This window comes from Homalodisca vitripennis, chromosome 7 (genome assembly GCF_021130785.1).
Source record: "Homalodisca vitripennis isolate AUS2020 chromosome 7, UT_GWSS_2.1, whole genome shotgun sequence".
Taxonomy (NCBI): domain Eukaryota; kingdom Metazoa; phylum Arthropoda; class Insecta; order Hemiptera; family Cicadellidae; genus Homalodisca; species Homalodisca vitripennis.
The window spans coordinates 145,053,504-145,081,403 of NC_060213.1; the positions used below are offsets into that span (position 1 = coordinate 145,053,504).

The 27,900-nt window shown below is 37.1% G+C and overlaps 2 protein-coding genes across 3 annotated transcripts in view; one reads left to right on the plus strand and one right to left on the minus strand.

The window, feature by feature from the left end:
* The window catches only part of LOC124366457, a 34,900-nt gene extending 10,294 nt beyond the window's left edge, over positions 1-24,606 (plus strand). Inside the window, exons 1-5 of one of the 2 annotated variants that reach the window (XM_046823028.1) lie at positions 17,221-17,336; positions 18,755-18,833; positions 19,631-19,720; positions 21,957-22,187; positions 23,804-24,606. In XM_046823028.1, coding sequence (XP_046678984.1) covers positions 18,775-18,833; positions 19,631-19,720; positions 21,957-22,187; positions 23,804-23,981 — 558 coding nt within the window. In that variant the 5' untranslated portion in view covers positions 17,221-17,336; positions 18,755-18,774 and the 3' untranslated portion in view covers positions 23,982-24,606. Of the gene's footprint in view, positions 1-17,220; positions 17,337-18,754; positions 18,834-19,630; positions 19,721-21,956; positions 22,188-23,803 lie in introns of those variants that run through there. The other variant, XM_046823029.1, reaches the window with a different exon arrangement.
* Positions 24,607-25,028: 422 nt separating this feature from the next.
* LOC124366460 overlaps positions 25,029-27,900 on the minus strand; it is a 70,771-nt gene continuing 67,899 nt past the window's right edge. The window contains exon 5 of the mRNA XM_046823033.1: positions 25,029-27,619. The gene's annotated coding sequence lies outside the window, so the exon portion shown is untranslated. The remainder of the gene's footprint in view (positions 27,620-27,900) is intronic.

The following is a 27,900-nucleotide window of genomic DNA, read 5'->3' on the forward strand; positions in this document are numbered from 1 at the left end:
TATTGATGAATAGATTAAATAATACGGGACCCAAGTGCGAACCCTGTGGGACTCCTGAAATCGCCACGAACTCTCTGGAGAAACAAGAAGAGAATTTCACCATTAGCTTGCGATTTTGAAGGTATGATGAAAACCACTCTAAAAGAGGGCCATGGACGCCATATGCAGATGCAAGTGACTGACTCTGTCAAAAGCCTTGGAGAAGTCCAGAAAAATTGCATCAACCTGTTTCCGTCTTGAGAAGGATGAGATAATGTCGGACTGGAAGACTACTAAGTTCGTTGCTGCCGATTTTCCAGGAGAAAACCCATGTTAATGGGAAGATATACCTTATTACCTTACCTTTGCAGTAGGGGAGACACTCTAGAAAGCACCAATCTCTCAAAGACTTTGGAGATCACTGACTGGACAGCAATAGGTCTATAATTGGTAACTTCAGATGTTGTCCCGGATTTGTGTATGGGTACAACATAGCTTTTTTTAAGAACGTCAGGAAAAACACCACTGGATACTGATTTGTTGAAGAGCTCCTGGAGCGGACCAGATAAAAGGAGGTGGCAATACTTCAGGACACCAGGAGGTATCATGTCAGGCCCGGAGCCTTTATTTACGTTGAGATTGAGAAGCTCCTTTCTGACTTCATCTTCACTAAAAATACAATGAGAGATAACATTGCAAGAGTCGACACTGTCTAAACTAGTAGGAGGTTGTTGTTAAGACGTGAACACCGAGGAGAAGAAATCAGCGAACATTTCGCATTGTTCATTCACACAGGTCGATGAAGTGCCATTATAAACCAGAGCTGACGGAGTTCCATGGTTCTTCTTTAACCCATCAACGAAGCTCCAGAACCTGTTGGGATTAGAAGGAAGGATATTTTGGACATGGTTTATGTAATTGTCGAAGCATTCTTGAGAAAGCCGTTTACAATTTGACCTGGTGCGAGAGTAAGAATAGTATGTGCAGTCATTCAAAGTTCTCTTATATTGTAAGTGAAGTCGTTTCTTTTCAGTTACCAGTCTCTTCAACTCCGGACTGAACCACGGTGGGAATGATGATCCGACTTTAATCAAAGGTGTATGTTTTAAGACAGAGGTTTTTAACGTTTCAACAAGAGTAGAGAATTGCATGTTTACGTCATCAGGTGAAAAAGAGTTTTTGTAACAAACACGCGGGATATCATGCTGCAGTTCTTGATAGACATTTATAAGGTGACATTTCTTGAAGTTATGGACGTAGGAAGTCTTGTTGCCAGCTGTGGGAACGGAAGGAAGAGCAATCCTAAGAGCAGGGTTATGTACATCCTCAGGTACCAGTGGCTCATCATCCCTGGAGTCAACAGTGTGTATATCCGAGGAAAGGATGACGTCCAGAATTACACCACGAGTGTTTTCAATGAGATTTACTTGAGTTAAATCAAGAGTAGAAGTAAGATCGCTCAAGGCTCTCGCTGGACCGGAACGGAGATTAGTCCGAGGGAAAGTGCTCCATTCAATTTCAGGTTGGTTCAGATCACCCATAAGTAGCACTCGAGAGAAGGAATCCAACGTGACAGCTTCTTCAATTGACTATAATACTATTGTTGCTGTTATTGTAAAATGAAAAACTACACAGATATCAAAATTGCAACAGACTAATCACTCAACTTATGAAAATGTGTTCGAATTAAACATGTTGGTAAATTAAGATCCTTCTACCTAAACAAAAAGTCACCTTTGATTTTACAAAGTTTCAATAATATCCAAGAATATAAAGAAGTACTTTGCATCGATAACGAAGTACTCTCACTGTTCAAATTACCAAATCCTATTTTTGAAGACCGGACATACATAAAAGTTTCAAAGGTAACAAACTTACCTCTTAACTACTTCCACAATATTGATCAGCTGAAAAATAGAATACACTGGATAACGAACTCAAATGCATGGCCGGAGTGGCGAAGTAAGTTTAACCTCTATATCCAGCTCTTTGGATATGCCATTAAAATAAATTCTACTCTGAAGAAAGTTGGTACCAATATCTCCTTTTCTCGCTTTGATAAAGACCTAAAAGTACTTGTTGTTGATAAAGAAAAGTGTAACACAAGACTTGCATAGCAACTGGGCTATTCAGCGATTATGGCTCTCTCTCAAACTCGTGCTTCCTGTGAAGTGAAATCACAGGATTGCTACAATTAATACATCTGATACTTATAAACTCAATGATTCCTTGTAACTACAAGATCTTCTGGATTTATGTCAAAAGTCTCAAATGAAGTGCAGGATTACCAAATAAAATCGTTTATACCAGTATTGAAACTTCAGATCATTTTTATAATGGCTAATTTACTAGCACGTCATTTTATAAGTATATTTCGACTCTGCCAGATGATAGCACTCATATATATCCTGAGAGACAGTTTAATATATGCATCTCATGCAATTTCACGAAATTCGATTATGTCAAAGAAAAACTGGACAAGTTTGATGCAAAGGTTGTGAACCTTATGGCATTTCTCCTCTTCTACTACGTGAATTTGGTGAACTTTTCTGCACAGTATTTAGTAACCTTATAGCTTAAACCCAATAGCTTCCCTGTAACATTGAGCATACAGATATGTCCTGTACGCTGATGGGAGCTTGGATCCTCCTTACTTTTGCTGATCAAGACTAGACGCTGTCTTTCCAGAATTCGCTAAAACGTTCTCTCAAGCACACGTTCACAGCCACCTTCAGCACTTCACTGGGTATGCATATAGCCCTGGATCTTCTTGTTTTATACCAACTACATTTTATGAGAAAAAATCAAAGTATAATGACTCTAGGACTAATGTCCTTTTAAATATATTGGAAATGAAGTTTACTCACCTGTTACAGGAAAAGTATATGTAGACCTACATCTAATTTCATAGTATATAATAATATAAATGTTTACACAAAGCAATTTTTACTGGTCATTAATTTTATGGGTACAAATTAATCAAAAATGTAGTGTATTAATCTATTTGATTGGTGGCCAGTGGTTATTCTCAATGAGTATATCAATAGCAAACGTTGACAAATATACGATCTCCAAAAGTATTTTATTGATATTTTTCTTTAGTAATAGGAAGTTGTTAATTCCCCCTTTACTCTCCACCACCATGTGCCTCTTTAATGTTGTTGAATGAAAGGGGCTATATATTCTAAAATATCACGATGTCAGGTAAAACACTGTCCTACTTCTTTCTGAAAGATGTCTCACCGAAAAGAAATTTTGGCAAACGGCTGCGAGAGATGTGCTTTGCGATACCGCCGGTGAACCAACAGCAGCAACGTCTTCCGACGCCAACAATGGTGATGCTGAAATTCCGGCTAGGAGTATAAGAAAACGAACGTGCAAGTCAGACATGTTGGCAGAAGGGTGAACGGTGGCGTTCAGGTACCACCGAACAAACACGTTCACCGCCGCCAAGAAGAGTATTTCTCGCCCAACACCGGACCTTCATGGACTGACTGTGCTCAGCCGCCGCCACTGTTAACGATCGCCATAAAACGACAAGCAGTTACTGATGATCAGCATAATAAAGAAGAAATCGTATTACAGCAACCTCCTTTAAAACAACAGTCCGTAGTTTGATCAGGTAGTCGAAAAACAGTCAAGTGTGATGTATGTAAACCAAACATAATAGAACACACTAGGCCAGACACTAAAGACTGCGAAACACGTTGAAAACTTGAACTGGGCATGTTGTTCGAGTTCACCCAAACAGTTAAAGATTGTTGAAACAAAGTTGCAATCACAAACTTTATATTCTTTGTTGTCTAAAGCAAAGCGTTCCACCACCACCACTACAAAGTGTTTACTTCCTCAATCGATTTCTGAATCTATCGTTGAATCAACACCGATATCCCTATACCCACCACCACCATCGTCTCATCGTCTTTAACCACCACCATACGTCTACATCACCACGACCAACCGTCGCCATTGTCACTGTTTAACCTGCTTTATCACCACGTCGCCCGACCACTCACTCTATGACTACCCGGTCATCTACTACCGTTCCATCAGGACCAATTGATACAACATCAACAGCAATCGTCCCTGAAAATTCCATGCACATTGTGCATGAAACGTGTGTCACTGTCGATTTTGAACGTCACATGAAGTGAACAATCATGAGTGGCCAAATACAGTGCCACTGAACTTTATTTCACACTAAAAGTGATCATCATTGCGGTACAAGTGGAACTGGAAATTGCCCGGATAATAGCTATGGTCAAGGAGAGAGCCTACTAGGATCGCGGTGACAAAATCATCGTTGTCGCCAGTCATCCCAAATTCCATCACAACATCTGTCGCCAACCGCCTCGCTACCGGCAGAGCTTTTACCGAAAGAATATTGCCTTCAAATGAAGATGTAAACATAACTAGCATTCAAAGGAATGTGAAAGTAATTAAACTACATCGTGAACAGGGCCCGCCGTCTAAAAGGATTACCAACTTGGCTCTGGACCGCAGGATAAAGCGGTGTATCGTTCAAATAAATAATGATGAAGGCGATTACCTGTGTGGTCCGTGGGCTGTTGTGGTTGCACTGACATGCACAAGGACACCATTCTCGGCAGAAGTCTATCACCAAACGACTTGAAGTATATTCGAAAGGGCAAACGCTTACAGACCACCTTGGCCCGCGAACTGTGTGTAATAATAGGAAGGACACAACTGTGATGCGAATAGTTTTACATTAGACGACTTTGGAAGAGTAGAACGACTACTCGGCGTTCAGGTAAAGATTACAATGACAAAGACAATGTACTTCATCTCTACAAACAAGGGAACCACTTTGATGTGATTTCTAATGTGAATGCTTTTTTCGGCTCCGGTTACTATTATAACAGATGTAACACTCCCCACAGGAACAAGAAAGGACGAAAAGACGTCATTTATGTAAAACTTCGAAAGTATACAACACGTGTTTAGGCCCTAAACACGCCACCGAACAAAATCCGACTGTCCACTGTGACAAGTGAAATAGATATTGTTACAAGACAATCGATTGCCTGGCTGTAAACTGTAATTGCCAGGAGGTGTGTGTTCAACCATATAAAAATGCGTCACTTGTTTTGGTAAAAACTCACGACACTACGCACGGTTGTTTGCTGTAACATTATCGTAACTGCGAACAAATTGTCGACTTACACAGTCACAAACGTTACATGATAAGAAGAGAACAAAAAAGCGGTCGTTGTGGTAGATACGATTGTCTGTGTGGTGGAGATGGTGTTAAATCACCCAGATGTTCGTAAAGTGAAACTATTTATTTTTCGATTACGAAGTGATCCAGAAGTCCATGAGCCGAAATTCTTACACGTAGAGAATTTGGAAGAAACATATTCTGCAACAACGCTTTCTGTTTCTGGTTTTTGACGAACCGACACCTCAACTAGACGTGCATAGCTCCATGCCAAAGGATACGACAGGCATTTCATTCTACGCTACAGCGTGGAAAACACTATCAAGCAATACACCATCTATGCTGGTACAAAAGTTATGTTGTTGGAGGTGCATCATCTATGATTGAAAATAATTTACAGTATGAATTTCGTCTCCTCAATTTCGCTTGCCGACTTCTTCAAGATGTTCGATCTAATGAAACTGAAAAAGAATACTTCGTTCAATTTTTCAACACAACCTGTGAGAATCAATCATATATGGGTCTCGCACCTTGCCAGAAGTTTTAAACAGTTGATAACATGAAATGGGCAGTCCAAGAAGCGTTTCCGAAGTGGCACGATAATAAAAGATTTTAGAATTACGTTTTCGATTTCCGTCGTGAGTTGGAAGAATACTGCAGGTCCGATATTAACATAATACGTCGCAGTAGTTTTGAATTTTGGAAATAGTTTCTAGAAATAGCAAACATCGATCCACTGCAGTACATTACCATTGCCAGCGTCTGTATGGATATGTACCGGTCAAAATACTTACCGCTAAATACTATTATCGTCCAAAAGACTCTTGATTCACTCGGCGAGACTTACAGCAAGCAGTCCATCACAACCGGACAATGTTGGCTGCAGACTTTACCAAATGCCGCCAACATCGTGCATGCACTGAAAAGTGGAGGCAAAGAAGTGTTGTGCCGGAGTGGATGGTTACACTGCCACTACGAAGACAGTGTACCAGTTCCACGGTTGTTTCTGGCACGGATGCCTGTGGTGTTACGAGCCTAACAGAATCAACCGGCGTTTACGGCACTGTATGAGTGATTTGTACAACATGACCGAAGATCGAACAAAACTTTTGCGTAAGGCCGGCTACAAGGAGGTCGAGGTATGGGAGTGTCAGTGGATGCCGTAGCACAGGGAACTTGATAAACGATCTGTCACCGCTACAGTCATATACCCAAGATTTAATCCGAGAGACGTATTCTTCGGGAACCGAACCAATGCCTGCGAGCTGTGTCTCCAGCTGTTCCGTTTTGTAGATACGTTATATCGACGAGGAGAATCTTTATCCGACGGTAATGTCTTCGACCGCTACCCAATAGATCATCCAGTGGTCATACAACCTACCAGCAACAAATCCAGATCGTGGTTTGGCTTTGTAAAGTGTAAATCTTGGACTTTACCACCCCATGCTGCCGTATAGGGTGAAAACAAAATTGTTGTTCCCTCTATGTAGTGCATGCACCGAGTACTGGTGCACATGTTGTGAACACGAGAAAGTACACCGATTACTGACCGGCACTTGGACCACCGTCAAAATGGACAAAGCACTGGAAAAAGGGCTACAAGATCGATTACGTATACGAGATGTAGCATTTCCCCCACACGTTGGAAAACCTGTTCGCGTCAAAGACTTCATGAAAATAAAATTTGAGACGACATCCTGGCAAAAGGACGTTGCAACATTGAACGACTTACGTGAACAAGGTTTGACAATGCTGTGGAGGCATTGATCTAGACCAAACCCGAATCCAAGTGAATCTCGGCAGACGAGCGGTGGCTAAGATTTGTCTGAACGGTAAGTTCAACAAGTCCGTAGGGTAAGTTCAACAACGTCAGAATTTCAGTCAGACGTCATTTAAAACCAAAGAGCTTGATTTCTACAAAACTATATAGGACGATCGGTTTGGACGGGATAAACGTATTGTTCATAGACGAACACATCGTCCAACCGCAAGAAATTCACTTTGATCACCACCAGACCAATCTGTTTGTGACTGCTTACATGATGTCTTTATGAGATGATAGACAGACTGGGCGAAAGTGTTGTCTATTACGACACGGACTCTATAATTTACGAGCAAAACACCGTTACAAACAGGCTCTATGCAGGGGGAATGGAGTGACAAGTTGGGTTATTGTAACGATTATGTCTACGACTGGGTCAGCACTGGTCCCAAGAGTTATGGATACAAAACGGTCAAGGGACAGAAAAAGTGCAAAATAAAAGATTTCACTTTGGACAACCACAATTTCTTTCAAATCAATATGGACATTATGTAAAGCCTATTAGCGGGGGACATCAATGGCACCCAAGTCGTCTACAACCAGATCATACGAGACGTCAAGATCAAAACTCTGGTAAACAGGTCCGTATAGAAAGGCGTAACGTTTCGACTATGATAAACCCATGATCTTCGATCAGCTGTAAGATAGTGATGAAGATGATAAGGAGAAGGGTCAATAGTTGACACCCTGCCTTGGGGATATTAAAAAAGATAATTTTGTTTGGCATACAACAAAACCTGGCTTTAGCCTAAGATCCTTCAGTTCAGTTCACAAAAATCTTTATTAACCAAAAAGTTTACAAACAAATACAGTTCCATGTGCTATACAAAGCATGTATGGAAAAGGAAAACAAGTTCTTTTTTAATATATTGGCATTATATATTACAGTTGGCAAAGTACGTTCAAAGTCTATTCAGTCTCTTTTGGCAGAGGGTGAACTTAAATTTAAATAATTTGCATATTTCAAAATTATTATTTGCGAATATATATATATATATACCGGGTGTCCCAAAAGTCCCACTCCCCTTCTAACTTTTGAACGGAACTAAACAAACCAATATCCTTTGGGGGGTAGTTATATAATGCCCCTGAACCAGACCTGAACCTGAATCAGACAAACCCAGCTAAAAAAACTGTATTTTCCCATTTTAACACTTTGACAATAGGAATCAGACAAACTCCCGTTGTCCAATTTTGGCATGATCACTGTTATTTTCCACTGAATGAAATTTCATTGACTAAAATATCTATTTTGGTTGACAATCCTTACTCCCCTAGTTATTAGAACTCAGCATGCCTTCAAAATATCCATGTGGCGATTGTGACATAGGAGTAAGGTTTTCAGGAGTACAATGCACAGGCTCATGTAAAAGATGGTACCATGCTGGATGCCAAAATATTTTGGAGAAAACCCTGAAAAAAATGGACTGCTCATGAAATTTCAGATGGCAGTGCCTCAAATGCAAGGGAAGCCAATCTCCAAAGCTAGACTAAATAAACAGTGATCTAAGCCCAACTAAAAATCCAAGCATTTTTCCCACTACTTTTGGTAAACGTTCTGACCATAATAAAAATTTAGAAAACTCAAACTCCTTCCAAATCGATTCAAAATTAGAAGAAGTAAAGACAAAAGTTATGGACCCACGGGATACTAAGAAGATCAAGACTTGGAAACGTCTTTAACATTGGCCGCTGAAGCTGGAACTATTTTGTTGCAGGAGAATATAGAACTAAAGAACAACGTCCAAAATTGTAATAGCCAGATATCTGTACTTGAAATTAAAACACTAGGCTGGAGGCAAAAATCGAGGAACTCACAGAATTGGAATCCAAACATGTTCAGAAAATTGAAACTCTCCTTAACAATCTAGAAGACCTAGAACAGCAACTCGAAAAATGTAAAAAGGATAAAATTGAACAGCAAACTATTTTTGAGGAATATGACCTAAAACAAACCGAAATACTTAATAATTACGTTTAATAAAATAAATGAACAGGAAAAAAATCATTTTAAAATTAAAAAGGGTAGCAGAGGCCTCCCACATCCATGACTTAAAATCTTTCATAGTAAAAATCCTGAAAAAATAAACACCACCTTGTCAAATCAGTTACAAGCCAACAGTCAGAATGTATCTTTAAAATTCTATAGTGAAGCAGGATCACAAACACATGATGCCTCCACAACCCCAAACTCCTCTTCTTTCTTGATAGAGCTTACTCAGCTGAAGAAAAAGGCAAGATGAAATGGAGCAAACAATCAAGATGCTACTAACATCATCAGCAAATTCCTTAAAAAAGCTTCCAGACAAAGAAAAATACACAGAGCAAAGCTCTAAGAAACGAAGAAACACTTGTAGGGGTAAAAATGTGTTTAGCATCTCCCTACAGGTTGCTAAGGCTAAGAACAATGCAAATAATGCAAACACAAAATACCCTAACACACGACCTGAACCTGGAAACACGGGGCCACAAGACAGCCGAAAGTATCAAACCATCTCATTTGACAAAATCTCTCAGTGACAAAATCTTAAGTGGTGCCACACCGATTAACTGGTAGAGAACAGCCAAGACACCATAGATAGAGATAGCCAAACATCAACAAATGCATCGCCCGCTTACAAAACTTCTACAGAGAACCCCAAAACCACTGACAGAGAACTACAACACAAATACAACGGAGGGAGACAGACAAACCCTGACAAAAAAACTGAAGATAAGTGAGTCAGACCAACTGACAACTAACAGCCAAGCAAACATAACCGAGGGAGACAGACAAACCCTGACTAAAAAACTGACTATTATAAAACCTTGACAAAGACTTCAAATGAGCTGACATCGACTGCACAAATGGACACAATAGCAAAAGGGGAACCAAATCTCTTGACCAAATTGACTGAAAGCAGACCAAAAATTACAGACAAAATGCTCAATGACTCACTTAGTGATGATGATGAAACGGAATCATCCGAAACAAGATCGCTGACCGGAAAATACATCTCAAACTCATCAATCAACACCAACACTGGCCGCATCTCCTACTTAAACCAAGAGGATAATGCTAAACTTAAAGCAGTAAAAGCATTTGCTTTCCCCCCAGAGGAAACCCCCATATTGACTACTCAATACATATCTGACTCAGACCTGCCACAAACCTGTGGAATATATTTCCTCGATACAGATCATGCAGATTTCTTTAGACCCTCATCCCTCTCACAAACAGAACTCACTAAAAATTACCCACAGGCTTAAAAATAAAGACACATCTTTCAATAACTTTATCACAACACTAGACGAGCAGGGAAAAGTACACGTTGTAATATGCTTCTCGACAAAACAAAAGAACTGGAAGAAGAAACTGTTTCGCTTTTTAGAACTAGCAAATGACTGTATAAAGTTCCTCCGTACTCTTCTCAATACAACTGGAAGAAATCTTGGAAGTGATACAACTAAGCCAATCCAGTATTAGAGAACTTCTTCAGGTCATTCTCCAATACTCAAGTAACGCATACCTACACCGTCTGCGCCTATACACACAAGACAAGAAGCTCAAAAAAGTCATAGACGATATCCTGGACGACACAGCTGACAAGAGTCAAAGAAAAATCGCAAGACTCTCTCCAAAGACAGACGAGCCAGTATACAGCACTTGGAGAACAGCTCAAGGATCTCTTCCACAACCAAAACACATACAAAACTCCTAATCCAGCAACATCAAATCGAGTCGACTACATGCATGCTGCCATGGAAGAACAGAAAGAACTGTGGAGATCAAAAGAAAGGGAAATACTTGAAGACCTGAGTGCAGTATACAAAGAATATGATGTAAGCCATCTATACAAAGAATCTGTTACCCTGCAAAATTTCTGTGAAAAAACAAAGAATAACTACGCCATTATTAACCTACAAACGGGGAACTTCCTAACTGAAACAGATTCAAGAAAATCCTACCAATTTGGATTTGATGGGGCGCGACTCGTAAAGCTCTTGAGAAATGAGCAAAACAAATACACAGCCAGCCCAGACAGTGCTCTCACCAATAGCAACATACTAACATCTGACGACACATACATCCTAAATGACCTTAGACTCTACAACAGTGTTAAGAACACAGATATCCCCACAACCCCTGATATCAGACTTAACCTTGTTCAAGGAGTAACCAGGATTGGAAAAACAACTTTTATACTTCACAACTGCAGACCTGGCGATCTCGTTTTTGTTCCCAACCAGAGATGCAGCCCTGGATTTCCGCAAACGCTACAATGACTTACATCCAGACCAGAGCAAATATGCCAATGACTCCTTCCGAACAGTTCATTCATTTTCTGATTAACTCCACACTTCATCTACAGCAAGGAAATAGATATGAAAGACTTATCATCGATGAAGCACTCATGTTACATGCTGGAGAGATCCTGTTCGCAGCCAACCTCGCTAAAGTGCCTGAAGTGATGCTCATTGGGGACACTAATCAAATCCCATACATAAACAGAACAAACCATGAAGTCCAAGTTCTACAAAATTACAGACATAGCGACTATCTCAAAAGTGCTCAACATATCCTTCAGATGCACTAGAACAACCACAGCCCTTCTCTCAAACTACTACAGCCAGGGAATGAAGACAACAAGTCAGGCTGAAATGGAACTGAGTCTCATAACAGCGTATAACCTCAAAAACCTCCATCAAATCCTAGAAAAAGACAAATACACGTGCCTTGTCTTTAAACAATCAGAAAAACGTGAATTGACTGCACTCGGCTACAAAACAGCAACAATCCATGAATTCCAAGGAAGACAGGCCAAAGACATAGCACTAATACGCACTTCCAGCAAACCAGAAGACATATATGACTCACTTCCTCACTGCCTAGTAGCAATAACAAGACATACCAATTCCTTCATATACATCACACCAACTAGAAAGGACACACTAAGCAAATGGATTATTAAGGCAAACACTTTTAACTCAGCTCAACTGATAGACTTCTTTATAGATATCCCTTACGTACAACGTACGTCCAAGGAAAGAAACAACCCACACCTACAGTCCCAAACTGACCAAGAAACCTTAGCAAGGCATAGTGTAGAGCACCCCTTGGAAAATACACCACAAGCCCATTTTTTAGCCACAAGCCAGTTTCCTGTAGAAAAACACAAACGCAAATCCTCAACACAAATCTTCCTGAATTCATGCCTCAAAAAAGCCAAGAACAAACTAAAAGTACGAGACCCCCTCAACAAAACACTCAGACGTCTCGTAACCACCACAAAATCACCCTCATACATCAAAACATAAATTGGCTCTCAAACAAATTAGATAGGCTGGCCCATTTCCTGAATGAAACAACGCCCAGACCTCATAATAATAACAGAACATGGCATCCCTGAGGAAAATCTACAAAACATCGTGCTTGAGGGGTACTCCCTGGTCGGAGCTTCACAAGGAAAAGCCCACAAAAAAGGGGGAGTACTAGGGTATGCCAAAAAAGGACTAGAAAATCAAATAATACTCTTGAATACAAGCGGACCCGAGTCTGAATTGATTTGTGAAACAGCGTTATTTCAAATAACACTAAAGAAGGAAGTAGTCAAAGTACTTGGAGTCTACAGACCACCAAGTGCAAACCTGAACAACGCAATTGACATTCTACTTGACCAACTTGAAAGAGCACTGCAAACGAAAACTAAAACAATCCTAATGGGAGATGTAAATGTTGACAACCTTGGCAAACAGTGACAACAGCAAGCTCGAAGAACTCCTCTCCTCCTTTGACATAATCAGAGAGAGTTTACCACCTACACGAATCACTGCTGAATCTGCAAAATCTATTGACTGGATCTGTACAAACATAGACACACAACTAATCCAAACAGCAGTAATACCATCGGGACTCTCTGATCACCACGGCGCAAAAAATTGCAGTTCAAACAGAGAGAAACCATCTCCCACTGGAAAATGAGAAGAAGAGAATATTCAACAAAAGTCTACAGATCGATTCAAATCAAGCCTACATGCCAAAACTGGGATAACGTACTCTTAACAGCCGACGCCAACCAGGCCTACAATAGTTTTCATGAAATCCTACAAGTAACATTGAATAATACCTGCCCCACTAACAACAACAAGAAGAAGACCACTTAACAAGAGAACTCATTGGAATGACGAGTGCACAAGGCTGAAAAAAGCATACATCCAAGCACTGGAAAGAGAACAATGTACAGGGAGAGCTGAGGACAAGATCGAAACAGCAGCAAGGAAAAAAGAGTATGACCTAAGACTCAAGCTCCTCAAACGAGAGCAAACAGCTGCTCACATAGAACAGGCTGACAACAAGCCTAAAGCTCTGTGGCAAATTATAAATAATGAGCGAAACGCAAAAACCTAACACAACCAGAGAATGGAAACTACAACTCGACAATGGAACAACCCAAGACCCAACAGAGACATTGCAAACTGCTTCAATAACTTTTTTGCCACAGTAGCGGAAAGAACACTCCAAACCCACCATAACAGGCTTAACACCCCACAAAACGAAGAACCCATTGCCAGAAGTAAATTATGAATTGCAATTTCGACCAGTAACCCACAATGACATAAAAAAAATGCCATTAACTCCCTGAAGCCAAAAACTTCCTCGGGTATAGATGAAATATCAGCAAACACTGACGAAAATCTGTGTAGAAGAATTAACCATCCCTCTGGCAGATATCACAAACAAATCCCTCCAACACAAGGAATCTTCCCAGATCTACTAAAAACCGCTAAAGTCTATCCAAAATACAAAAATGGCGAAAACTACCAACACTAGTAGCTACAGACCCATCTCACTTATCCCGACTTTCTCTAAAATAATAGAAAAGGTAGTCCTCGACAGGCTACTCCTCCACCTAGAAGAGAATAACCTCCTCACAGGCCAACACAACACGGTTTCCTAAAGGGGAGGTCAACCGCTACTGCCCTGATACAACTTGTAGAACATGTAATCGACGAACTAGAAGAGGGAAACACTGTAACAAGTTTTTTCTTAGATTTCAGTAAAGCCTTTGATTGTCTCAGTCATAACAGACTACTCACAAAAGTTAAACACCCTTGGAGTGACTGGGACAGAGGCTAAGTGGTTCTACAGCTACTTATATGACAGGAAACAGCTTGTGGAGGATACAATACACAGAAAATGGCATCAAACAAAAAATCAAATCTGAACCCACCACTGCGCAACGAGGAGTCCCACAAGGTTCAGTCCTGGGCCCTGTGCTGTACCTCCTCTTCACTAACGACCTTCCTGGCTGTTTGGAGGACAACTGCCATACAGTAATGTACGCCGACGACACAGTGCTCACACTGGCCAATAGATCAGCAGAAACACTTACCAGAAACATACACACCACCCTCAACACTACTAGACTATATTGCACCACAAACGAACTGGTCCTGAACGAAAAGAAAAACAGTCCAGCTAAATTTTACCACAAAAAATAAGAACAACACCAACATAGCATTACCGGCATAGAATCCAAAAATAACACCAAACACCTTGGGGTAACTATAGACTCCAACCTGGCCTGGACAGCCCACATAGATCACCTCTGCAAGAAGCTCGCCTCCAGCACCTATGTCATAAGGAGGTTAAAACAAATAAGTAGCCTGGAAACAGCAAAAACAGCATATTTTTCTTTATTGTTTAAATCCCACCTCAGGTATGGCATAGCAACCTGGGGGGAACAAGTAATGCCAACATGGAAAGGCTCTAATACAACAAAAAAAGCAATAAGGTGTCTTGCAGACATTGCCCCACAAGAAAGCTGTCGAGATGCCTTTAAGGAGCTCAAGATCCTCACAGTTGTGTCACTCCATATTCGAGAAGTTGTCCTACATGCAGTCACCACAGCACAGACCAGACACAGAGACATACACCGCCACAACACTAGACATGCTGCGAACTTCACACTGCCACCTCACCACCTCAGTCTATATGGGAAGAAGCCATCATATAAAGGTGCAGCCTATTTCAACCATCTGCCAGAACATCTCAAGAAAGAACCAATCAAGAGGCTCAAGAATCAACTAACCATATGGCTGCAAGAAAATCCTTACTACACAGAAAAAGAATTTTTTTAACACCTGAACCTGTTTTTAAAACACTTTGTATTGACACAATGTACTGTTCTCTACGAATATGTCATTAAAAAGAATATTGTCCTATTGTCTATTGTCTATTGTCTATTGTCTATTGTCTATTGAACCCAAAATGGAGGGTTGGGGGGTCAAGTCAAAATTTTTAAATGCAAACCCCCATCTAAAGACTTTGAAGGTCTTTATAAAAGAAGAACAATGCCACAGACTAGAGGTCTCTATCTCAATCCAGTACGAAACAACGGCTTGTCAAAGTTTCTACCTGTTTTCTTGTTCAGTTTTTTATTGAAAAGTTACACTAAAAAACACTATTTTTCAACAATTGTTTCAAGTAATTTGAATTGTATTTTTGTATTAATTTTGACAAGTCGTTGTTTTGTATTTTTAATCAAGACTTTATTTTTGCCAAGAAGTAAATGGGGGCCATTTTGAGTATTTACTTTGAGCTTAAAAAAGGTTGAGGTAAGATTTCAACATTAAGTTTATTTAGCACTACTTAGTATTAAGAATAAGTCTGAACAGATGAGTTAAGAATAATCGTCGCAGAGAAGATGTTAATAACGTACAATATAGCTAGCGATGTATATCATAGTTTAACACATTGACTGCGGTGGAGAGTCGTTGACAATATCCTAGCTGTCTTAAAGTTGCCACATGACTCGTGTTGCAGAGAAGATGTTAATAACGTACAATATAGCTAGCGATATATCATAGTTTAACACATTAACTGCGGAGGAGAGTAGTTGACAATATCTTAGCTGTCTTAAAGTTGGCACATGACTCATGTCGCAGAGAAGATGTTAATAACGTACAATATAGCTAGCGATGTATCATAGTTTAGCACATTGACTGGGGTTGACAGTTGTTGACACTATCCTAGCTGTTCTAATGTCAGCACATGAATCGTGTCGCAGAGAAGATGTTAATAACGTACAATATAGGTAGCGATGTATCATAGTTTAACACATTGACTGCGGTTGATAGTTGATGACGCTACCCTAGTTGTTCTAATGTCAGCACATGACTCGTGTCGCAGAGAAGATGTTAATAACGTACAATATAGCTAGCGATGTATCATAGTTTAGCACATTGACTGGGGTTGACAATTGTTGACACTATCCTGGCTTTTCTAATGTCAGCACATGACTCGTGTCGCAGAGAAGATGTTAATAACGTACAATATAGGTAGCGATGTATCATAGTTTAACTCATTGACTGCGGTTGACAGTCTATGATACTACCCTAGATGTCTTAAAGTTTGCACATGACTTGTGCTACAGTTAATTACAGGACAATTCCTTGTATTGGTGTTAATTACTATATTCTAAGTATACAGTGTTACCAATCTCTGATAATTTATCACACTTTGAAGCTAAAGAATAACATTAAGTAGTAAATTTTTTGCATTTGGTATGTTAATGTAAAATATATCTCAAAATATATTATATTTCAGCTTTGGAATCTCCTATTACAGTACCTAATTGCTATAATGTTATAAGGGGTTTTAAAATTGTTATAATTAGTAAGAAATTGTTTAAACAATGTAAATTTTACATGCATTCAGTTGACTTTAGACCATGAGAGGACAGTCTTATAACGAGGAGTGAGCCTAAGGGAGGATGGGCAGTCAATACACCCAACATCCTGTTTTTCTTATGAGTAGTGTTTTTCAAGTACAACTCAAACCATTCTAAACTATAATAATAGTTTAACACACAATTATGTACAATACATATTCTTAATATTGTGTAAAAATGTATATTACTTTTATATTATAAGGCTTGTTCATTCTTAACCACCGAAATTAGTTCTTGGGTACACCCCTGTTTACAATGTGTACGGCTCCTGAAAATGTGAAAGGTTTTTGCACTATCAAGTAGTGTACTAATTACCATATGAGTGCAAAACTTTCATCTGTTTTCGAAACCTATTAGGTAGTTGTTCTTTACGAATTGAATAATTTTATTGACTTTTCTGCAGTCTTTTTTCAAAAATATTAACAGTTTTTATTGAGTGAATATTTTGTACTTTTTGAGGATTTGACAGACAGGAGTAGAGAGGAACTGTCTAAACGAATAATTTAGTTAGTAAGAGTGGACAATTGGTTGAATACTCAAGTTCTGTTGCCAAGCAACTTCAAACAACTGACGACTATTGATTAGTGCCTTTATTGGTTCCATGCTATTCATTTCCTGAAGTAACATGAATCAAACCAGATATGTAAGTCTTTACTTTTGGTTTAATCTTTACACTAATTAAATTTAACAAAATATTAATTGTAAGTGAAATGCAAACTCCACATTCATACACACTAAATGTAGCTTTTATATAAAAATAATATTGACATTTTTAAACAGTAAATTTTGAAAGAATGAATAATTTGTTTATTCTGGCAAAATTATGACCATTTGATGCTATAATTCTTGCAATTAACCCAATTTTATTTTTGTAAATTATACATAGTGTATATGTTTGATATATAGTATATATGTTTGATACATAATATATACACCGTATTATCCTTCCTGATTTATATTATTATTTTTTGTAGATGAGATAAACATCAGTTTAAAAAAAAATTAGTTTTTAATGACTGAAAAGCCTTTTTTGTAATATAAAGCTGAGATTAGTCCACAAATTTCTGTTTTTGGCTTCCCCTCTGTTTTTTTGTTGTTTTTAATTCCTAATTAAACTAGCATAGTTTTAATTTAGATTTTGTGATATCAGTAAATGATTGAATAATAATAAATGATCAAATAAAAATGACATAACATATCAAAATACAAACAAGGTTGTTCAATCCACGATGAAGATATTGTCGTTTACGTGGACAGTAAAACTGTAAAAATTAACTGAATTTACTGGAAAACAAGAAATTATTTTTTCATTACTCTAATATAGACTATCAAAATAGCAACTTTTAACAAATTCCCAAACATTGACCAAGAGAGAAAATAAAAAGGTTTTAGATGAGCATTATCCTGATCTACACATTTGGATATTTTAATGAATACAAAGACTACTATATTGCTTATGGTGTGACTGCCAAAAACACAATAATACTGATCTAAGGTCAACTCAAATTACTGTTATTGATGCAAATATGAAAGATTTAATTCAAAACTATAAATATGATAAGCAGGTAGCCTTTGCTCATTGCATCTCTGCAGATAGGAAATTGAAGGCTGGAGTAGTTGTATTTAATGAACCTTTTTAACTAATATTTTTGTCAGTAAATATCAATATTTGTTATTTTCTATACTATATAGCCCTGAACTGCGAATTGACTAATAACAATAACTTTTTGACAAAGGAATGTTGTTATTATTGTTCATATTTTTATCAATCTCTATAATTTGAATAAAACATGTCTAAGGCTTCCTTTTTAACTAATATTTTTGACAGTAAATATCGATACACCACAGCAAATGATTATTTTAATTATTTTCCAAATTGAGAGGAGAAAGACAATGGCTGTTAGTCATAAATGCTATGTACATTCCTTTATAAATGAAATCATTTCGGTCTTACATGAAAGAAGGACCAGTCCAATGAAGTGATGAATTCAACCTAAAGTTTGATGATGTTATCTCAACATCCAATAAATTAAATTACCATTTGATTTTATGCTGTTACAGGAAGACTATGGCACTTGAGGATGGCCAAGAACTATCTGGAGTGCAGACTTCTCATACGGAATTTGACCAATAATCCTGAGTATGTAAATAAATAATACAATTTCTGTATTATTACAACAATCCTGAGTAAAAAATAAATTATTCTTATTCAAATGTTCCTAGGTCAGTAAAAAGGTTCTAACAAAGAGAAAAATACATTTGGTGTGTTTATAGACATAATTTAAAATTACCTTGGAGAAATAATGAAACCAAAACCCCTATGAAAAACCATGCTTACACAATTCGGATGCATAAAGTCATTATCTTTCAATTTATTTATTAATTTATTTATGCTGGAGCAATCATCATTCCTAAACTTTTTAAAAACGCAATAATTTTTTGAGAGTTTACATAATATCATACCAAAACATCACTACTATACTTCATAGAACAATTCTTAGTGTTTCATGTTATAAAAAAAAAAACTATTTCATTACTTTTTTTCAAAATACGGATTGTTACTTACTCACAATACACATAATCCTCAATAATTGACACTCACTTCTAATGTTATAAAAAATTGTTTTTATTGCAGTTTTCAGTATTGTGCAATGTCTTAGACCAATTTCTGTAGGAGTTTTAACAACTTCTTTTACTTTTTTGACCATTTGAAGGCAGAATTAACAAAACTCACAGTTTTGGACCATTATCTACAAGTCTACGGAATAGACATTTCATTCATCTTGGTTTTTTTATTTGTTATTGTCTATTAGTCAATATAATCAAACGAGTATTTCGAAAAATGGAATGTCTAAATCTGCCTACTCAGTGAAAAATAATACCCATCTATCAGTTATGTAAAATAATTGGAGTAATTGTGTAAATGTTACATTACAGATGTCAAAAGTTTAATGGGTTATGCTGTTATGGGAGCTGTTGTATCGTGGCCAGACACCAACGGGAACTCTGGGAAAACTGGTACTTCTGGTAAGGCATTCCTTATTCATCTTAAATGTTAACAAAACTTGATTCAGCTGTGGAAATCTTATTAATAATTAGTAAAGTGATTCAGTTTTCTCTAGATTCAGTCAAAGTAAATTGTATCTATAAAAACTTAACAACACACTTCAAATCAAGACTTTACTATTAAACACTCCTCATCCTCACCTGTTGAGCCCAATTTAGACTTTTTAGGTCGCATTGCGATTTTCTCCACTTGACTACAAAGTTCAGACTTCAGCGTAGTGTGCTAGACTTCTTGTTCGTCCTATCAGCACGAAAAGCGACTGCCAATTGATTGGTATTTACCATTTCCAATTTCACTTTAGATGTAGTTACACACCAAACTTCAACACTAAAAGTTAACTCATGTGAAAGTTACTGTATACCACAAAGATAGAGCAATCTGAGAAGCTGGAGGGACTCCGCTGAATGTTCATCCAGTTAAACTTTGTAGTCACTAATTTTGTATGTATTAATAAAAAGTTGAAGGCTACAAACATAGATTTTACTATTAATAAATTTATTCTCATATTTCACTGTACATCTTCTGCACAAGCTGGGTTCACTTGCATCTGCAAAAACCATAAAAATCTACAAAAATTGAATTATTAATAAACATTTACTGATTTTCGGGTGACAGAAGTATTTCCTCTGTTTCAAAAACAACACTAGGAATAAGTAAGCACTGGAATGAGTACATGCGAATGTTTATTGTGTAAAGTAGTAAATAGCATATTATACCACCGTTTCCTACTCTGAGCTGAGTCCCAAATTTCCAAATACTAAGTCTTTGTAAAGTTAGTTTAAAATCGATATTGTTCTCAGGATACAGACAAGAAAGTGAGTTAATGGAAATTTGAACCACATGCATTAGATCCGTCTGTCAGCTCTTAGTTAATGTAACATACTAACAAAGCCCTTTACCATTTAACTTCTAGCTATGTATAAAGTAGACCAATCCATCAATATAACTTCAAGACATGTTGATAATTTGCTGCAGAGTGTTAAATGATCAATCTTTACAATACACTCTAGCATGGTTACCCACAAGACTGATGTAATCAGACTCAGTTTTTGACAGACAGAAATTGAGACTCCCAATGAACTGATGTTTACCATTTTCAATACTGATGAAGAGGAATTAGAGATAAATTAGAGTTTAACACTAAATTTCAACCCTCTAGGTCAACTTTATTGACACCTATTATGCATTATAACCTTTGTAATTAACACTTATAATGAAATCCATTGTGTGGATTGAAAATATAAAGACTAACTTAAATATGCTTAAATGTTTTTCTAACATTTACTCCATGTCTTAAATAAAACTAAAGGAATTTTTTACGACTGCTTGAGGCTAAAAATAAGCCTTACTCTATGACAATCATTTATATAAGTCCCTCATTTTAATGAAACTTGGTTTAATCCTCTTACTTTCCTGGTTTCTGAAAACTGTCCAATGCATTTACAGAGTCCATAAGGCCAATGATAACATCAGAATACCTTTTTTAATGTGGTTAAATCCTTCTGTATATTATATGTTCACAAAACCAATTTAGAGTGAAATATTTGAAAAAACTGAGTTAGTTGAAAACAGCTGACTTACAGATTTATAGAAACCAAAGTCAGTTTATTATTCTAGAAGTCTAAATAAACATGTGCTATAGTAGTGAATAAAAATATAATCTAAAGATAAATGCAACTGCATAAACAAAGATAAAATCTTGATATTATCTTTGATATCACTGAGCCTAAACATGTGAACGCATCAAACAGTTCTCAGAAACCAGGAATATGAGAAGAGTTTCATTTAAATGAGGGGCTTATAAATATAAACAGATTTTGGTTTCTATAAATCTGTAAATCAGCTGTTCTTATCAGATAACTCACAAGGGTTCCTCAAACAATTCACTTTTAATTGAGCAATTACATAAAAGCCGATTGTAGAAATATACATATTATTTGTCCTGATAATACAGAGAAGAAGAGATTATTCACAGAGAAGTGGCATGGATTGATTAACAACACTGTTAGGATCAAGGTGGGGTCATAAGTCTTTTTGTTTAAAATTAATATACTTATAAAATGTGATTCTAATACTACAAATTCTGTTTTAAAAAATCCATGACATGCTTAATAAGACTGCATTTAGAAAATGAGATATATAAATAAGTTATATAGACTTTATTGATTCTCAAATGAATTTTCTTGTGGTACACAGGTTCATCGTCGCACTGGTGGCTTTCCTAGTCATCACATCGTTTGTTTCGTATGTGGCTGGATCATGCAAACGCAAACGGCACCATTTGATCCGGATCCGTAACACCTCCAGCAGTGCTGCCTCCGCCTCTCTGTCTCACTCCGGACTTGAGCTGGATCCAGGAGGCATCATCCAGCCTCACCTTGCATACAACAAGAAGTCCACCACCAGGGCCACTGCCATCATTGCCAAGTATATGACATTACGTGTTGTATGTGCAGTTTTGCGTTGTTTCTGCTAGAGAAACTACACAAATTTATCTCAGTATTTAATTCTGTAGTTTGAGTTCAGAATATGTTATTACACTTTCAGTTTACACAAGTTATGGTGGGATAGGTAGACTCAATAAAAGTTTTGAATTAAGCTCTAGTTCACCTTCCACTTAGTGCAGGTACATGTCGGTAAAATGGAGTTCACGATCGTCTGAAGGGTTCCAACAAGACTGTAACAATAAAGTACCTTGGCAATACATCTCAGTACCAGCTGTGACTTCAGTATTAAAAAAGTACTCTCTGCAACACACAATAGCATAATACAGTATTTACAGTTTAATTTTTCTGACAGGATATAGATAGTTTGTCTTGCGCCAACTTAGAACGCTGTTTCCGTGGCCATGCGGTCACGCATCCTTTTCAACATGAGAAGCTCGGCCAGTGTTGTCTTTTTTATTGCTAGAAATATACCAATAACTCGCCCAAATGAGATGCAGCTCCCTGTTATCGGCATCTTTATCGCAACAAGTACATGTAATCAGTGAGTTCTACAAACAATATACTGATAAACAAACATCCATCACACAATCTGTAGTCTGGGCGAAAGGCAAATAGCTCATTTTAAATTTTCCTGAACTGATCCGAGTTACCCGAAGATCCAACATAAAGGGGTTCGATTTATCGAGGTTACACTGTATGAGAGGGTATCCGAATTATTTGTAGGTCTTTTACAAAAAACTTATCCCAAGTACTCTCCATTACAACTAATAAATTTGTCCCACTGGTGTTTCCAGTGTTTGAAACATTTTGGACACAAAGCTATGCACAGATGGGTTAGTCTTAGCACCTCTGCTTGAAAGATGTTCTGGGAAGAACCCAGACACTTGGTATCTAGACCGACTTGGACACAAAGGTGTGCACAGATGGGTTAGTCTTAGCACCTCTACTTGAAAGACGTTCTGGGAGGAACCCAGACACTTGGTATCTAGACCAGCTTGGACACAAAGGTGTGCACAGATGGACACAGATGGGTCAGTCTAAGCATCTCTGCTTGAAAAACATCCTGAAAGGAACTACAGTAGAACCCCTCATATCCGGCCTCGGTTTTACCGCACCTCGGTTTATCCGGCCACTTCCCGGAAGCCAATATCGAAATTTATTTACCACGGCTTGCAGACGCGCAGTTGCACGCACTAGTCTCCCACGACTCTTGCGTTATTTTGGTGTATCTATTTGTTTACATTTTCCTGTGTTGTCCTCAGTTGAGCTAATAGGTTTAACCTGTAAACAGTTCGTTGATTATTTCCAGTGCGGTTAGTACAGTACAGTACAATTGTTTTGTTTCGTCAAGTGCTGTGAACTGTAGGTTGGTTTATCCGGCTGAATCGTTATCCGGCCAAGGGCTCGGTCCCGTGGTGGCCGGATATAAGGGGTTCTACTGTAAGACATTTGACTCCTGGACCCACCCTTCCATCCATCCTTAATCCATCTATGTACCAGATCTATGTACCTCCTTAGAGTTAGACCACCTCCTCTACAATACACACACAGATACTGGCACTACAATGTATGGCATTTCTAATAATTTTGTTGCAGCCCCGGGGACCTGATGGTGGAGGATTTCACTGGCCCTCTTTCTCCCCCATATCCCCCGGTACAACAGGTGACCATAGTCCGGGGCTCTGCACCTCCACTGGGCTTCCGACAGACCAACCACTACACAGAGCTTGTGCTGCCCCCTGGCTTTGTTGACACACAATATGCCAAGAGATAACAGTTTAGCACTGTTCTGAGCTTTATATTTTGGACTTGTTCGAACGGGATGTTAAATATCCAGTTACAAAATTCTCAGGTCTGCACTCGGACAATGATTCACTCAGCAATAATTTAATGTTTATATTTATATTATTTGTTGGATGAAGTTCATACGGGGTGTAATCCTCCCAATTTCACAGGTTTGTTGGAAGATAACTTAGAACAAGGTATGAAAATTATTATTTTTTCCAATACGTAAAATATTCAACTTATGTACCTTTAACATGTTCCAGTACCTGCGTTTATATCTCTTCAAAAATAAAATAAAAACAAATTTGTTTGTGAATAACACACTTAGCCAATTTGGAAATTTTTAAAAGAGAATAATTTATGTGGAGCTTTATAGACACATATTGTGCTTCTGTATCAGCTGTTTTACCTCTCTTTTTATAATCTTAATAGTTTTAGACCTTATAAAGTTATATTTTATAATGTTTCATATTGTTGTTAAACTCAGTAGTTGTGAGTACATATTAATTGGATTATAAACCCTATTAATTTAGCCGTAGAAGATACTTGAACAAATGAATAAAGTAACAAAAATATACAGCTATTTAAAGATGTTATTGTTTATAGGGTGGAAAATTTTATAATAAATAATAATATTAATAGGTTTTCAGCCTTTTTAAACTTTTATTAATTGTTACAATAAAAAAATGAGCTTATATTGCTATTAAAGAAGAATATGGATTACAGACCTCAAAACATCATGTTTCTTTTTTTGGTATCTTTGAACAAAAATGTTAGCCATACATTAATTATTAATATAGTAAGAGTTTTTTTTTACACTGAGTACATTAAATTAAAATTTGTACTTTATATTTAAACTTTCTTTAAAATTTTACTGATTTTAAGGTAAAGAGAACACTATTTAAAAGATAACTTGTCAAACCGTAATATTTTATTATAGTACAATTTGGTCATATGCATACTAATGTCAATCCGTCAATTTTATTTATGTTATGTAATTTTGGAGATAAGAGGAAGTAACCAAAAACAAGATAGGTACTAAAATTATATTTATTTATTTACAAGAAAATAACAAGTTATTAACTATAGTATTTACATAATGATATGAGCTTTATAGAGTGCCTGTAAACGAACATATTTCTTAATAACAGTTATGTTTCAATATTGTCTTTAACATCTGAAATAAATATTTATATAGCAAACTTATAACTCCCTGGTTTATTAGTTTGACACCACCTGTGCAAGTTTTCCTACTAAAAATAAGCAATACTCGAAGAGGAACAGCTGTGTATTTTTCATTTCCCATTGGCTAGGAGCTGAGAGGCAATTTGCATGGCATACACACACAACCTGGTTTTTCTTTAAATCTATAGAGAAATTTCATCTAAGACAATAATCAATCATTAGTCATATCGGTTTTAGTGGAGTTCGAAAGAAAGTATCAAAAGGGTTAAAAAAATAAATGATTACATTTTACATAGATTTTATTTTTCATAATATGATATACTTAAAATCAACATATACAGGGTGCATTGTGAAAGTAATGTGCATGATTTTATTGTGACACAACTATTTATTGGTAGCAGCTGTTTGGATGATGGGTTGGGGGTTATGCCCTTCCAAACAAATTTGGTCTCAGTTCGCTCAAAGCAGTACGAGTTGTAAGACGTATCTTTGCGCAAAGTCACGGTGTGATGGAGCGCTCGCTGGAACAACGGTACGCAATCAAGTTTTGTGTACGGCTTGGGAAGAATGCAATGGAACTTATAAAATGCTTCGAGAGGCCTTTGAGAAGGAATGTATGCAATGAATCTAAAAGGCAGAGCTCCGAGTGGCACACGCAAGCTTCTCTCAAACGTATATATGCACACATGAACAAATCTTACATCAAACAATGCTGATAGTCCTCTTTAATCTTCAAGGAATCGTCCATTTTGAGTTTGTACAAACTGTCAACACAGCCTTTTACTTGCACTTACTCAAGACACTGAAACGCTGGGTCGCTCATGTCAGGTCTGAAATCCAAGATGTCTTCAAGCTCCACCACAACAATGCCCCAGCCTCATGGGCTTTGTCGTTACCCAGTCACTACCTGACCCAGATCAAGACCTTGTGGTGCCCCAGCCTCCTTACAACCCTGACTTGGCCCTGTGTGACTTTTTTGTTTGCCCAACTGAAGAGAGAGCTGAAGGAAAAGCATTGGGAGTCAGTGGAGAACATCTAAGTTCATGTTACAAGATTCCTGAGGGATATTCCAGTCGAGGAGTTCCAGGGTGCTCTCCAAGTGTGGCAGAATTGTCTCTGCAGGTATGTTGGTGCATGAGGAGACTATTGTGAAGAATTTTAACCATTTTTACCAATTGGATGAGTAAATTTGTTATTATCAGAAGATGTATTTTACTTTCATAATGCAACCTGTAAGGACTGTATATGGTTAGCCAACACTTACTTAACATATATGATGGTTGTTTGTCAAGCTAAGAAAAATATGATGAGTTTCATATTTTTAATCCTTTAATACAATTCCAACCTCCACCAAAGTTAGTGGGACTAATGATCAATGTCTTCCTTATGGGACATTTCTCCATCTACTAAAGGAAAAAATATTTTGTTTGCATATGCAATGCAAATTGCTTCTCAGATCCTGGGTTATGAGGATTTCAAAAACACACTCACACATGTGTATGCTTGTATACATTACTGTTATTGCAATAGTAAACAAAGTGTAAGTGTTCTAAAGCCAATAAAAATAATGGTAGTGCACCTAATTTAGGGAAACATTTATTCAGAGAATTTTTTAAAGTGTTTTAAAAACCGTTTTCATTTTAGCCCTATAAGAACAAACACTTTTAGGACATTATGAGTCCTAAAAGTACACTTTTTTATTGTATATTTAGTCTAAGAATCATTAGAGATATTGTCTCTTTTAAAAATATGATTAATATGGATCAAAACCTTATTTTTGTTTTTTCGATATTGCTAGTTATTTTCAGAATTTTATTGTACTTTGTTGTTTTATTATTATATATTCTTTGTATATACTTTACAAGAAAAACTAAAACATACAATTTACAAGAAAAACATTGTTCCAATGGGAGAAAATTCAAGTTTTTTCACAACAGCTGGCTCCTTATATTTCTCATTACTCTTCTCCAATTCAAGAAAAGCTCAACATGGTATTGTAGTAGATATGAAATGGAACCGTACAGATTGTAAACTGACCTTTTGTAAGTCATCACTGTATCTAAATAGATTAGATATTGAAATAAATATTCTTTGTAGTCGACTTGATACAACAATCAGTCACTGATCTACAAATCTCCGTCTTATTGGATTTATAAAAATATCAAGCAAAGCAAACATGTTATAATAATGTATACTCATAACAATATTTAAGTCTATGAACCGGTGAACAAAAGCCATTGTGAATAGTGAGTATAGTGGTCATAAAATAAGAACAACCATGAATAAGAATACAGTACGCTTATAGTAATAGGTTTATACGCGCAACTAATGTTATTGCATATAAAAAACCGTACTGTTTTTCTCACAGGTTTATACCAGCTAAAGAAGCAGATGTGGTCTACTTAGTTTCTCTCATCACTTTAGGTCCGAGTAGAGTAAAATCTGTAACAAAGAAAACAATTATTATTTGACCAAAGACAAATATTTATTGTATAGGTAAACTTATTTCTCTTTAAAATTACATAATATTTTGGGTTTTAAACAATTTTTTCTCGAAGCTACTTATGATTTTTCTTGGAATTTTTGAGCGTATTTTTCTATAAAAGTAAAAATACTGCTCTGGAAACCATGATTTGGAAACTTTTGTTTTATTTTCCAGAGACTGCTAATAAAACAATGAACTCTGAAATGACTGTTTAACAAAGTGTAGGTTTGAAAAAATA